Raw genomic sequence first — 13,545 nt, 5'->3', positions numbered from 1 at the left:
AGCACAAAGAGTGTGCACGGAAGCTTGAGGGCCATGTTTCTGGCACTGGGTCTGCCCACAGTGATATGTCTTGTCAGTGGAAACTCAGTTTCCATGCCTAAGTCTTTACTCACTCATTTCAGGCTGGTGAATGTCTGAATTTAGGGTTTAGGCCCAAGGCCTGTTGGTGGTTAAGGGTAGCGGGCACATGGTGGGGCTTGGCCCCTGAAAAACATCATGGAGAAGAAGAACTGGAAACCATCTTCTAGGAATGGAAGGGGTTTGGGGAGAGGATGCCTGTCTACACATACAGGGCTGTCACAGCAGAAAGCTGTTAGGAAGGTCTTGGAAGATCAGGATCTGGGAGAAGGCTCGGGCGTGGGGCTGTGGAAGAGGTGAGTAATACAGTCATTGCCTCTAATAGTAGCTCTTTAACTGAAAATAATCCCTGTGTGTTAGAGTTGACTGCCCACTAGGGGTTGTCCTGAGAGTACAGGGTCCTTCTGTTCCCCCCTTCCATGCTTCACCCCATGATCATGCCTGCAGTTGTGATTCTCAGTGTATAGAGCAAGATCTGAGGCTTAAGAAGTCAGGGTGACCTTGGGCTCAGCATCACACTTCACTTTGAACCCCTGCTCAGTGACACCCCTGTCCCTTACAAGCAGTCAGAAGGAGGCAGCCAGTGTCCAGTTAGCATAGCTGACCTGAGGAGGTTCCTGTGACTGGTATGAGGAAGTGTCTGGTTCATCAGTCAGGTTCTGCTGAATGATGGAATACATTCCAGAAGGCCTCTGTGGCTTCTTCCCTGAGCTGAGGCCAAAGTGGGAGCTGTTGCTCACCTGTGTCCAGGGGATCATGCAGACATTAGACTCTCATGTTGGGGCACCATCCCTCAGCCACTAAAGCACACAGAGAGAATGGGGTGCTGGGCTGGGCTGGGCTGAGCACCAGGGTCTCAGAGAAACCCTTGTGGCTAAGAAGGGACATAAAGAAGCCACAGGATTTCTACTGTTTAACCACTGAGGGAGCACTGGGGCTGAGACAGGTAGCTTCCTATGTGAAAGTTGGAGGAGAAAGGAAAAGAGTATCCAATAAGGGACCTGAGTCTATATTCCAGATACCTAGGGTAGGCACGAAAGTTCAAAGATCAAAGGGTCTGGCATAAGCTTGCTTCACCCAGTGTCTTGTAAAGTGCCCGAATCCACAGCAACAAGTCCCGTCCTACTCCAGCTCTCCTTCCAACCATTAATGTGATGGCAGGTCCTGGCTGCTAGCCAGAGCCTCTCCAGTTACTGACCACACTTAAAAGGGGTTCCCTGAGGCCTTGTCACTAAACCACACTATCATGGGTATAATGGCATCCAACCACAGCAGACCCAAGTAACTGTGAGCTGTCCTCACAGCCTGTCAATATGGGGTGCAGCGGACCAAAGAGTCTGTCACTTCCTACAGGCCAGCCCAATGACTCACCCAGAGGCTCTCATCACCCCTGTGGGACCTGCTGGCACAGGGGGCTTTGAGAACTGAGTAGAAAGGGTCTCACACAGCAGGATCCAGGGGGCTGGCAGGATATGTCAGCAGACAGAGCAAGGTTTTAGGTGAGCTTCTCAGCCACTTTCTCAGACTTCTGTGACTAGTCATCCTGCCTAGACCACTGTGCTTGCAGAGTATGACACTGCCCAGCCTCTGTTAACTCCCCGCATAGCAAATTCCCAGAACACAGATTCTCCTTGGGGCATTATTAGTATAACCAGGTGATGGGTAACTGTTGAGTGACTTCTGTGAACTCAAGCAAGACACTATCAGTCTTGCTTGCCCATTGGGAACCTTGAAAAGCCACCACTCTGTCCTCACCTGTTACCAGGTGTGTCTAACCAGCAGACCACTGGCCACATGCACCCCAAGGCAGCTTTGAATAGGGCCAACCCAAAATTTTATACTTACTCAAACATTGTAAGATTGTTTTGCCATATTTTTTTCTTGTAACTTCATTGTGTGAACTTTGTAATTGAGAATGTCAACATAATGTCACAGTGACAAAAGGTTGGCCAGGCCTGCTAGACTGGTTAGAAGGGGCTTTCCTGCTCCAACAGGTCCAGGGTGCCCTGTTCTAGTTGACTGCTATCTGCAGGCCAGACCCTACCTAGGTCCTGTGCCTCCTGTAGACCCCAAGCCCTAGAGAACTGACTGGCACCACTCTGGGACTCAGAGCGGTCACTGTTCTTCACTCCCAACCCATGTTTTATCCACAGCCCTCTTCTTCATTGTCTGGGGCTCAGCTACTCCTGTTGTGATTTCTGCCCACCATGTCCTGTGTCCTCCTACTGGGACTCTACAGAAGAAAGCCCTCTCCCTCCTTCTCCAGCCCTCAACCCCCAGACTTCCTGCCTTCTGACTTACTTCCGGGGGGCGGGGGCAATGGCTGAATCTGGGATACAGACAGCACTGTCTCCTGCCCCAGAGCAGCCACCAAAAAAAGGCCGACAAGGGCCAGAGTTTGGTGGCTCTCAATTTATTAGGCAGCATCTTTTCGTCCTGTGTCCCCTGCGCGCACCTCTAGGTGGACAGTCAGAGTTCTGTTAATGTTGGTGACAGGAAGCTTTGGCCGGAACAGCAAAGTTGGGGCTTTTTAGTCTGTTTCCTTTAAAAATGGAAATGCTATACAAAGAGGTGAGACCTGTGGTTCTTGGTCTTCCTTGCAGTAGGGATACTGCTGCCCTCGCTGTCCTCAGCAAGGCATCTTCCTCAGGAGGGAGCCGCTGCCCTCCTTGGCTCTGGTAGGACTGAAATGGCCTGAGCCCCTCACTCCCTCACCCCTCAGCGTTGGCCTCCATGGCGAGGAGAGACACAGAGCTGGCGGCTCCCCCTCCCGCCGGCCACCAGCCCAGCCTGCGGCTCCTCTGCTCTGCGCGGGATGACGCCCAGGCAGCCGCGCCGGTCGCACTGTGGGCTCATCAGATGACTGTGGGGGCTCCTGCTGCACACTACATTCCCTAGGACGGGGGAGAGGGAGGGAGGGGGCGCTGGCTGCAAAGCACAGGTCTCTGCATCCCCAGTGCCTGCTGCTGGCTCATGCACAGAACAAACGGAGAGAACCCGATCTCCTCTTTAAGCCCCTTCAAGAAATAGCAAAGCAGCTGTCTTGGTTATTCCTCCGGCTGATTTCTTCTGCTTCCCTGGAAGATGCGTCTGGCCGAGACAGGCCTGGGGACCTCCTTCACCACGCTGCTGCCTCTGCCGCCGCCGCCACCACCCGGGCCACTTACTTTCTTTGCTCTGGGCGGCGGTGTCCTGGCCGGCCCCCGGGTCCCTTGAGCTGGGCCCCCTGCTCCCCCAGCGGCCTGGGCAGCCCCTTCAGCATCCATGACTCCTTCCCCTGGCTGGCTCCCGCGCCCGCCGCCCCCCTCCACATCCCACTGTGCCCCGCTCGCCCATCCTGCTACCCCCCCACCCCCAGCTCCTCCTGCACCGAGCTGCTGCCCAGGCTCCTCCATGCTGCCTGGATCTGAGCTGGGTGATTAATTGGCTGTGATGATGAGCGTCCCCGGCGGTGGAGCAGCCACCGTGATGATGACCGGTTACAATAATGGTCGCTATCCCCGGAATTCTCTCTACAGTGACTGCATTATTGAGGACAAGACGGTGGTCCTGCAAAAGAAGGACAACGAGGGCTTTGGATTTGTGCTCCGAGGGGCAAAAGGTGAGTGTTCTGGGATCCCTTTCCACTGTGTGTGTGTGTGTGTGTGTGTGTGTGTGTGTGTGTGTGTGGTGTACACAGGCTTGTATGAAGAACCTTCCCCAGCTTGGAAATAAGCATGAAACAAGCATTTTCCTGGGGGCACTTGGTTGCTAGACAACGATGCTCTTTAACATTCTGCCTTCCTCAGAAAACATCTAGGCTTCCTGCAGGCATGTTTTTAATTTTCCATCTACAGTACTGCTCCAAATGAGCTGCTCTCTCTCCCTCCCTCCCCCCCCACCTCTTTCTCCCAATCCTGGGGAGACCCTGCAGCTGGGGCTTCAGTTTAGTCACAGAGTGCTGACTCTCAAAGCTCCTGGTATCTGATACCCAGAATGGCCCAGCCCAAGTTTGAGGCACCCGGAAGCTGGCCTGTGCTGGGGATGGGTTTCAGCTCTAAGGGTGGCAGGTGTCTGCCAACTCACCTCTAAGGTGACTTTGCAAAGGCAAGGAGAAAAGAAGGTCCCCTCTACCGTCAACTAAGCTGGCAGCACCCCACACCCTGTGGCCTGGGAGTGGGAGGCTCTGGGACACATCTCAAAGCAGTGCCCCACGCTGGCCCCTAGTGTGGGGCTTCCCTTCCAAACTACAGCAAAATGGCATCAGCTTGCTCTAGAAGAGGCGTCTGCCTGAGGCAGGTGGAGGTCAGCCATGTGGCAGTTACCTGTGCAGGAGGCATCCTTCCCTGGCTAGCTTGCCCACCTGCCATGGGCTCTGACCGCCCACGGCAATCCATCCAAAAAGAGAAGAGCAGAGTCTTCTCCACCCCCAGGGTACAGGTCCATGCCTGTGTGATGTGCCTTCCCCTCCCCCAACCTGGGCATCACACCTTCCCACCCACCCACCCCCCCACCCCCAGCCTCTCAGGAGGACCAAGAGAGTCCTTCAGCAGCCCCATAGGTCCCAAAAGCCCAGCCTTGCTCCACTGAGAGGCATGTTGGTCATGTGATGGTCATAGAAAGCCAGGTTCCCCCCTGGAGAGAGTTCAGAGCAGATTCCAAATCAGCAGCCACCCACTGGGTCAACATTGTTCTCTGTCCCTGTTCCAAGTTGAATCCCCTGGGTTGCAAGTCTGTATAGCTGTGAAACTGGCAGGCGGTTTCAGTATGGTCTTTCCCTAGCCCTGTGTGGTTGGGGAAGGAACTTTTCCATTTTTAGAACTGAAAATGTTTAGTCATTGATACTTTTAAAGAAAATGACAGACATGTAGACATGTTCCGCAGACCACTTTATTCTATGGTTTCGGCAGAGCGGCCAGGAGGCGTGAGGGGACACTGGCATGCACCTGGCTCCATAGCTTATATTAATACCAGTGTGCATGTGAGTAAGGAGCCCCTCTCTGGGACAAGCCAGCCAGGACCACTGCCTCCCAATAGGGAATGCTGTGACCCTCTTCCTCCCAGAGTCCCATGGGCAGGTGGGATAACCAACTTGGAAAACATCCCCCAGACTCAAACACAGTATTTCTTTGTCTTCCTAGCTGATACCCCCATTGAGGAATTCACACCCACGCCAGCATTTCCAGCCCTGCAGTACCTGGAGTCCGTGGATGAAGGTGGGGTGGCATGGCAAGCCGGACTAAGGACCGGGGACTTCTTGATTGAGGTAGGGCACAGGTGTTTGTATCACACTGCTTGGGGAGAGCGCCGACTCTCACTTGAGAGAGGATTGTGGTTTTGAGTACAGCCATCCAGATGGTGGATGACTTAGGCCACATGGCTTGTATTCTCTCGAGCGTACCCTACCCATGGAGGATGCTTTTCCTCTGTCCCTGATGTTCGAGTGGTTTCGTAGCTCTTTGGGAGGAGAAGGCATACATGGAACTTGGCCACTGGTCTTCAAGAGGAAGATGGAGACATTGTCATGATGCTGGAGCCACATGAGATCTGTGGGTGGCTCAGCTCTGACTCTAATAATAGGAGGGGAGTCCTTGCCCACTCCTGTTGTGTCCTAAGGACAAGTCACCAAGCCTTTGTGTGGTGTGGGCTAGCATGACGTGTGTTGTGGGTGGCTATGAGTTGTTTGGTCTATGTTCATTGCATGGTTGTTGGTCTTTAAGGACCACAAAGCATGGGGCTGGGGTGGGGCTGGAGAGGGGCTGGAGTAGGCCCAGAGAAGAGACTGCAGTGTGCAGAAGCTTTCAAAGCTAATTTTCATTCAAACCCAAAAGCAGGATAATGTTTGGTCATTTGAAGAGTCTTCTTGTGTGCAAGTGTTGGTGTCTGTGAACGTCACTTGCGGGTTGTATGTTGGTGCCAGTGAGGAAGTTGTTGCATCCTGGTGCTTCAGGGCATCCTGCCTCTTTGCAGGTTTAGGTGTTACTTTGGATCTCACTATACGAGACAGCTTGCTACTCTTTGGAAGCAGTGTGAATGAACGAATATGCACTAGGTTGGAAAAATGGCCTCTTTTATGATCTGAATGACCCAAACGGGCCTGGTCAGTAGGTTTTTGTCTCCCAGTGTTCACTCAGAGTCTTGCCTCAAGTTTGTCAGAAAACACACACAGGTGGAGATAGTAAACAGGTGTATCTCACCCAGCCAATTGGGTGACCTCAATGCACATCTATTCAATAAGAGAGGATACCCTAGCCTGTCCCAGTAAGATGGCACATGAAGCCTTTGCTCCGTGTTATACGTCACCTGCCCACGATAGTTTCTGTCTGCCCATCATGGTTTTGTATCTCTCTGGAGTCCGTTCACACTAGTAAGGGTGACAGGAATAGAGGGAGAAGAGAACACATCTGTTAGGGAAAGAGGCAGGTAAAAAGGAGTCACATGTGGCTCTCTTGCCATTGCTGAAAGATGCTTTAAACTACTCTTGACAGCCCAGAGCCTGGTCTGAGGGAGGCACGAGCTAATTCAGGTTTCTGTGGGTCAGAGCAGTTGGAATCTCTTCCAGAATGGAGAAGCCGGAGCCGGCTGCAACTCCTTGAGTTCATGGGGTTTGTAACCTCCTGGAACTGCAGACAGGGTTGAATCATCTTCTGTAGGATGCGGTTGTGACGCAAACCCTCTTCCTGTGTATGAGAGACACTAGAGACAGAGGGGGCGTGGCCTGGGACTGGGGCTATGAGTGGTGTGTGGGTGGCCGTGTGATGGCAGAGAAGGGGGCTCCAGGAGTGTGAGATGGGCTTCAATAATAAATGAGGGCTGCAGATGGATGCACACCCCCTGATGTTCAGCTCACTTGACTGTTTCCATGATAAACTAGTCAATAAAACAAGCCTGGTCCTCTGAAGTGGAAATGCCTTGGGGTGACACTTTTCCTGGGGATGTCCTGCATACCACCCCACAATTTTCTGTCCTTGTAGCACTTCCTTTGACTTTTTTTTTTAAAAACCTCTGATATGCTAAGCTGCCTTTGGGGAACAGGCATTTTGTTCCAGTGGCCTCTGAGTTCCAGGATTCTAGGCTTGTCTGACTTGGTTCCCAAGGTCTGTTAGGGTTGTATGTTGTTCTGCAATTTTGTGCATGGGCTATGGAAAACTTAGCACATCAGAGCCATCGTCTCACAAAGCCGATTGTCACATTCATATACTGATGATGGGACTGTGGGATGCAGACCCCTGGAGGTGGCAAACAGGCTCCTGTCTTCTCCTTCCCAGGCTGCCTGAGGTGAAACTCAAGATTTCTCTATGTTAGGTGCTTAGATTTAAGTCCGTACCTCTCATAAGTTGTTTCTTGGCTGCTGGCTTTTGCCATCAGGATATTAAAATCATTTATAAGCCCTTACATCGGCGTGTGCTTCCCAGGGGACAACTGCTCTGTATTTTCAGTGAACGGTTTTCCACCTTGAAGGGATTGTTTTTAAAAAACTTTATGTGTTCCCTTATGAATATGTGTGGGGTGAAGCTGTCCCCTACAGCACTCCACGAAGCATGGGTACCCATGGACAAAGCTACCTCAAGTGCCAGCGTGTGGTCCTCATCCCCGTGCCCCTTGGCAACCCTTTTCTCTGCTGCCTGAAAAACAAAAACCCTGCAAAGTATATCAGACTTTGTATTTGCTTTCTAAAATTGCATGCTGTGGTTTGAACCTCGGGACCAAGGGGCCACTTTAGAAGTGGGGGTTGACTTTTAACATCTCAAGTATCCACAAAGCTCCATCCCTCTTTCTTTAACTCGGTCAGATTGCCCTGACATTGTCATCATGCCTGGCGCTGGAGCCCATAATGAAGAGCTTCCTGTTGTACGGGATTTTCTCTAGTCTACCATCTAGAGTTTCTTTCTCTCCTGATAAAGTGTTAAGGAGAGCTGTTTTTCTCTGTTGTTTTTTTCCTTCCTTAGTGACTACACTTCACTCCTAAAACACTCTTAAGATTTGAGTAAAGCGCTGTCAACCTTTTAAGTCTTTCACTACTTACTTCGTCTTTGTATGCGCAAATGCGCACATGTATGTGTATGTGTGCATACATGTGTGCGTATAGACATGCACACCACAGTGCTCACCAAGTAGGGTCCAGTAATCAAACTCAGGTTCTGAGGTTTGGTGACAGCTGTTCTTATCGATTGAGCCTTCTTGCCAGCCCCTTTGATAAGCTATCTTGAAGTCAGGGATGGGGAAAAAAAGCTCCCCCCGGGGGGGGTCAGCATGAGAACTCAGCTCTGAGTGAGGGTGTGTGTGTGCACCCCATGTTTGAGGACATTTGACTGCAGTCACTCTGATGTCCACACACTGGTCAGAGTAGTGTGGCTACATGACCCCGATGTACCAAGGTTGAAAGATATTCTTGCTTCTTGTAGAAAGTGGCCCAGTGCTGATGGAGAACCCATTTAGCTCCTTTGAGACTTGAGAGCAGCGCTCCATGCTTACACTATATAGTAAAGGCTTTGTCCATGGTTGTTAGACTAAATCGCTTAGGGAATTGTGACAAGGGGAAACATCTGGGCGTGCTTAGTATGGGCAGTGGGTTGTTTTTGTTTCTGCTTTAAAGCATTTTCTGTCCATGATGCTAGAGTTTGTAGAAACAGAGCCCCAAGCTCGAACACTGGTGACTGTGTCTCTATGTTTTCCTCATTAAGAGACTTGACAACTGGCCCTGTAACAATATCTAGAAAGGTCTTCAGAGGACATGGAGTGGCTGGGAAAATGCGCTCTCTGTGCAGCTTGGGTGAGAGGCTGGGAATTCCAATAGCCAAGAAAGCCATAGAAAGATGTGCATGACTGGCACAGGAAAAGGAGGAGGAGAGCTGGCTGTCACCGTGATGTCCTGTAAGCTCGTAGGCTCATCCTCTGAGACTGGCATTGCCGTCACCAAAAATGCCTATTAAAGATGCAAGGCCTGGTCCCAGGCCCTGCCTGCTAGGCCAGAACCACAGTGGGAGTTTGGGCACAGTGCTTTCACAAAACTGAGGTATGAGGCCAGGGAGATGGGTCTCTCTGGAGAGTGCTGCACAAACTTGTGGACCTGAGGTCAGATCCCAGTACCTATGTAAAAAGTGGGGTGCAGAGGCATGCATCTATCCCAGCACTGGGAAGTTGAGACAAGAGGATCCCAGGCCTCACTGGCCAGAATTGAAATACCCCATATGTTATTAGTAGCCCTTAAGCCAACTCACCAGGAAATGCACAGTAAGCAAACAGCATCTGATGCAAGTGCCACCGAAGGCCCGTGTCCTTCCTGACTGTCATTAAGGTACACCAGTCACAGTCATTTCTTCCTCTGATTTGCACAGAACTTAAAAAATGACCTCTAATGTCATTATTTTATTTTAGAATAGGCATGGAGACCTTCAGTGACTTCCCACAAGGTCACACACTTGATTGTGTTAGACGCTCAGCTCTGACCAGACTGCCTAACTGGATGCCCTCCACTTCCTAGAGCTAAGACCCACACCCTTCCCCAACCTGTGGGTAATGCAGGAATTAAGGCAAAGGGCATGTGCTAGGTTTTTGTTTTGTTTTGTTTTTTCTTTTTAAATTAGCAACCATTTTCCAGAACCATCGTACCTGTTGCTGGTGACGACATATTTGTGCTGTTAGAGCAAAACACAGAGTACCAGGAATTCTGGGGAGGTCAACATGGCAGCATGTTACGGGAAGCAGAGAGCCGAGTGGGTAATTTCACATCTAAGATTCCATCCTTAGGGAGCTGCATCAAAAGCAAGCAGCATTCACGGCACGCAAATAAAATAATAAGAGAATGGGAAGGAGAGACAGCCAACATCTGCTCTGGCTCCACACAGAAGCCTTTCACAAAGCCCTACAAGGAGTCCTCCATGCCCATGGGGTATAATGCACTTCTATTTAGTGAGCAAGGTAGAATCAAAATTATCTGCATCAGCCCATCTACAGGCAGGGAGGAAATCCCTGCCCTACCCCCACCCCGGGGGGGGGGGTGAAAGAGCACCTTCCACTTGCTTCAGACTTTTCTGATTCTCAGCTTTTCTGCAGTGGTGTGTGTGTGTGTTCATTAATTTTACAAATAGAACATTCCTTCGAAGGTTATGGAGCACAGTGTTGTGGAATGGTTGTCCTGGCCTCCTGGGCCAAGGTGGCATGTATCCAGAAAAGGGTTTTCTGGTGTTAGTAATTGTCCAGGGCCTTCCCTCACCAGCCAGCCCGGTGCTGGGCTGTGAAAAATCCCTGTGGTTTCTGGGATTGTTGTCTTAGCCCTGAAGTGGCCGATCTCGTTTTTTGTGTTAATTTCCCTAAATAGGTTTTTCTTTGCAATTAAAGCAGGCGGCAATATCCTTCATCCTCCAACAGCCACACTGCAGATCGCTAATTACCTTTTCCTCATATTAAACACTTGCACCAGCGATGCCTGGAACCGTTTTTTTATAATCTCGGTTTATATTGAAGCGAGGACGCTAAGAGGGATGTCCCGGGGTTCTCCTCAGAGACTGAGTGTGTTGTAAAAGCTTTCTTAGGTGGGTTCTTAAAGATGGGACTTGTCACACACACACATCTGCCTAAACCATTGCTACCAACCCTACTGCTCCCTCCAAGACTGCATCCCCAAGCCTCAGACCTCAGCAGGGCTTGTGGGAAAAGCAGCCGAAACTGGTCAGTCCGAGTATTCTATTGAGAGCATTATTCATAAACATATGAGGGGGGCTTGCCCCACCTCATTGGTAGCGTGTGGTGCTGAGAATGAAGTCACCTGAGATAAACTGCGTGCTACCCCAGCCTCTCCAAGGAAGGTTGGAGGTCAGAAGTTCTGGGCACAAAGCTAGCACTTGTCAGTATCTGTTGATGGGTGTCTTGTCTTTCTGCCTCATTAACATGCTTGACTCAGAACAGAGAACATTTGTCAAATAAATAATAATAAGTTATAATGATGGTGAGTGATTTTGCGGTGGCAGTGACCCCCTTCAGATGTGTACCTTGTACAGTGACAAATACAAGTCAGGCTAGGTGTTGTTCAATACAAGACCCTGTTAAAGCCTCCCCTAAGCCCCTGGCAGACAAACTTGACTTATATCTCTGCTCCCTGAGCATTCACCACCCTGTACAGTCCTGCCCTGGCACGGGCCTGGTTTTCACATAATCGTGGAGTTTCCATTTGCTATGCATATGCTAACCCCTAGGGACAAATCCCAGGGTTGAGGAAAGGCCTTTCTGTGGCTTCCTCAGTACCAGGTTCCCTCTGGTCTAGACCACAGCTGTGCCTCTTAGTTCATACTCCACCTCCTTCTCTCTCTCTCTCTCTCTCTCTCTCTCTCTCTCTCTCTCTCTCTCCTCTATCTCATTCTCACTCTCTTGGTCTCATCTTTTGGGATATCACCAGAGACTATCACATGCTCACTGGTGACCCCAATGGCCAATGTAGGAATTCTAGCCTCTGCCTTCTCCTAAATCTTTATATCTTATTCAAATAGTGCCCGTGGACATTCAATTCAGTATGACAAGCCAGGCACCAGTGGACACTAGCAGGGCTGGAGCTGAATTCCTAGCATGGTGTTGTGTTTGTTCTTGGGTTGTCAGCTTTGGTTCGCATCAAAGATGAGCAGTGGCTGCCTTAGTCCCCCTCTTGAGTGTGGAGTGTATCTGTTCCCATAGAGCTGTTACTTCTGGCCAAGCCATTGCAGTTTGCTTGCAGAGGATCACAGCATTGGAAATCTTTGCCATTCTAGGACCACAGCCATGAGAGTGAGATCCCCAAGGCTGTTGACATTGGGTTCTTTACTTTTAAGGGTTTAAAGTGGCTTTTCTCTTAGGAAAGCCCCTCGTCATCTGGAAAGCCACATTCTTTTTCTTCAAACATCCCTGGACCCGGAAAACTGATAGCCTCACCTTCCATACTGACTAAGAACAGGTGGTTTTTTGGCTCCAAAGTAGCAAAGAGATTCTGCTGAAAAGGTGGATGCAGGCTGCTTCACCATAGCAGCTCCGAAGACTTGGCTCTTTCATTGTGGGGTTCTAATTTGAAGCATCAGTGATTTCAATTTCAAGCTAAAAAAAGATCCCGAATCACTTCAGGGGACCATGGCTGCTGTGCTCAGACTCTGTGGGATTGGCAGATGGCAGTGCAGTGGGTTGGAGAGAGAAAGGACCCATGGTCAAGGGCACAGGTTGTTCAGCCAAGCCAGGTCTGAGTCCGGGCTCTGCCTCCTCTTAGCTGTGTGAACATGGGCACATCACTCACGTCAAGTCTCTCAGTATCTTACCTGTAAATAAAGACACATGTGGAACTTACAGCACAGACCCTGATATCATGGATGATGAGCAAATGTTGGGGGATAAGTGACATCTGAAAACCCAATTCATTGGTTTATTTCTGCAGCTGATAAATGGGTACCCAGGAGGCACTTGGCTGGAGGAAAAACAAGAATTAGCTACAGCTTCTTGGGATCTCACAGTCTAGAGGAGAAACAAAAAGAAAGTATGTAGCAGGGGAAAAGATAGTATTGCCACCAGGCTTTAGTGGATAAGAAAGGTCCCCACAGTCGGTGTGGAGGAGGGAGAGCTTGAGGGTCAGTAACATTCGGGGTGAATGTGGGCAGTAGACAGATGTAATGGTGCTGACAATGGCTGAGGCTGCTGCATTAAGGCCTTGAATGGTTTTTTGAGCAGGTGCAGCTGTGTGTGGCTGGTCACTGTGCAGGAGAGCAAGAAACTGCACTGTGGCGTTTCCTCTGTCCATGGTGCTGAAATGGGCTCTATATTTCAGAAATCCCCAACTCTCCTTCCCTGTATCTTCTATCATAGCCCCTCCCTGTGTCCTTGGCCTGTCTAGGCATGGAAGCTCATTACTTTGAGACAAGGTTCATCTGCTTGGTAGTGAATTCTCTTCCACGAGGGTGTATAGAGGATCTGGTGTGGCAGAGCATCTGTGGTATCTCTCCTGTGCTTTGTCCCCGCCTTCGCCTTGTTGCTAAGGTCTCAGCTCACGCGCCAAACTCCCAAACAGGCCTTTCCAGGACCATCTGGCTGCCCCTGACTCTCATGCTCATGCTGCATGATTCTGTCACTGTCAGAATCATCTCTGGTGTCGTGTGATTGACTTAACATCCCTTTCCCTTGTACAGTGTCTCTCCCTATGGGTTATACACACTGTCAACACAGCACCTGTCACATAGCAGAGGTCTTAAAGTGTGAATCTGGTGGTGGCAAGCCCTGGGACTCTTGCATTACCATCTTTCAGATAATAAAACTGAGCCTCAGAAAATTGCCTGCCTGGGACCTCGTGGGAGGTTTGAGTCTTGGCAGCCTGCAAAGCATGTCTCTCTTTTTGTGTGTCTGGTCAGTGCCCTGGCTAAGTCCTGAGTCATGTGGTTGTTGTGTCTTATGCCCATCTATCTTTACCTAATTTATCTCTACCTGGCACAGACTGTAAAGATGAGGTCCTAAGGAGGCAGATTGGAAGTTTGGGGTATAAGG

At 50.3% G+C, this 13,545-nt stretch overlaps 1 protein-coding gene across 6 annotated transcripts in view; it reads left to right on the top strand.

The window, feature by feature from the left end:
• Shank2 (SH3 and multiple ankyrin repeat domains 2) overlaps positions 1-13,545 on the top strand; it is a 453,640-nt gene that overhangs the window by 315,048 nt on the left and 125,047 nt on the right. For all 6 annotated transcript variants that reach the window (XM_085841131.1, XM_085841128.1, XM_085841127.1 and 3 more), the window contains 2 exons: positions 3,597-3,679; positions 5,199-5,323. In XM_085841131.1, coding sequence (XP_085697257.1) covers positions 3,597-3,679; positions 5,199-5,323 — 208 coding nt within the window. The remainder of the gene's footprint in view (positions 1-3,596; positions 3,680-5,198; positions 5,324-13,545) is intronic.

This window comes from Mus caroli, unplaced genomic scaffold (genome assembly GCF_978045245.1).
Source record: "Mus caroli unplaced genomic scaffold, Mus_caroli_1 scaffold_8, whole genome shotgun sequence".
NCBI classification, from domain to species: Eukaryota; Metazoa; Chordata; class Mammalia; order Rodentia; family Muridae; genus Mus; species Mus caroli.
The sequence above is the reverse complement of the archived record's forward strand: the minus strand, read 5'-3'. Positions and strand labels throughout refer to the sequence as shown.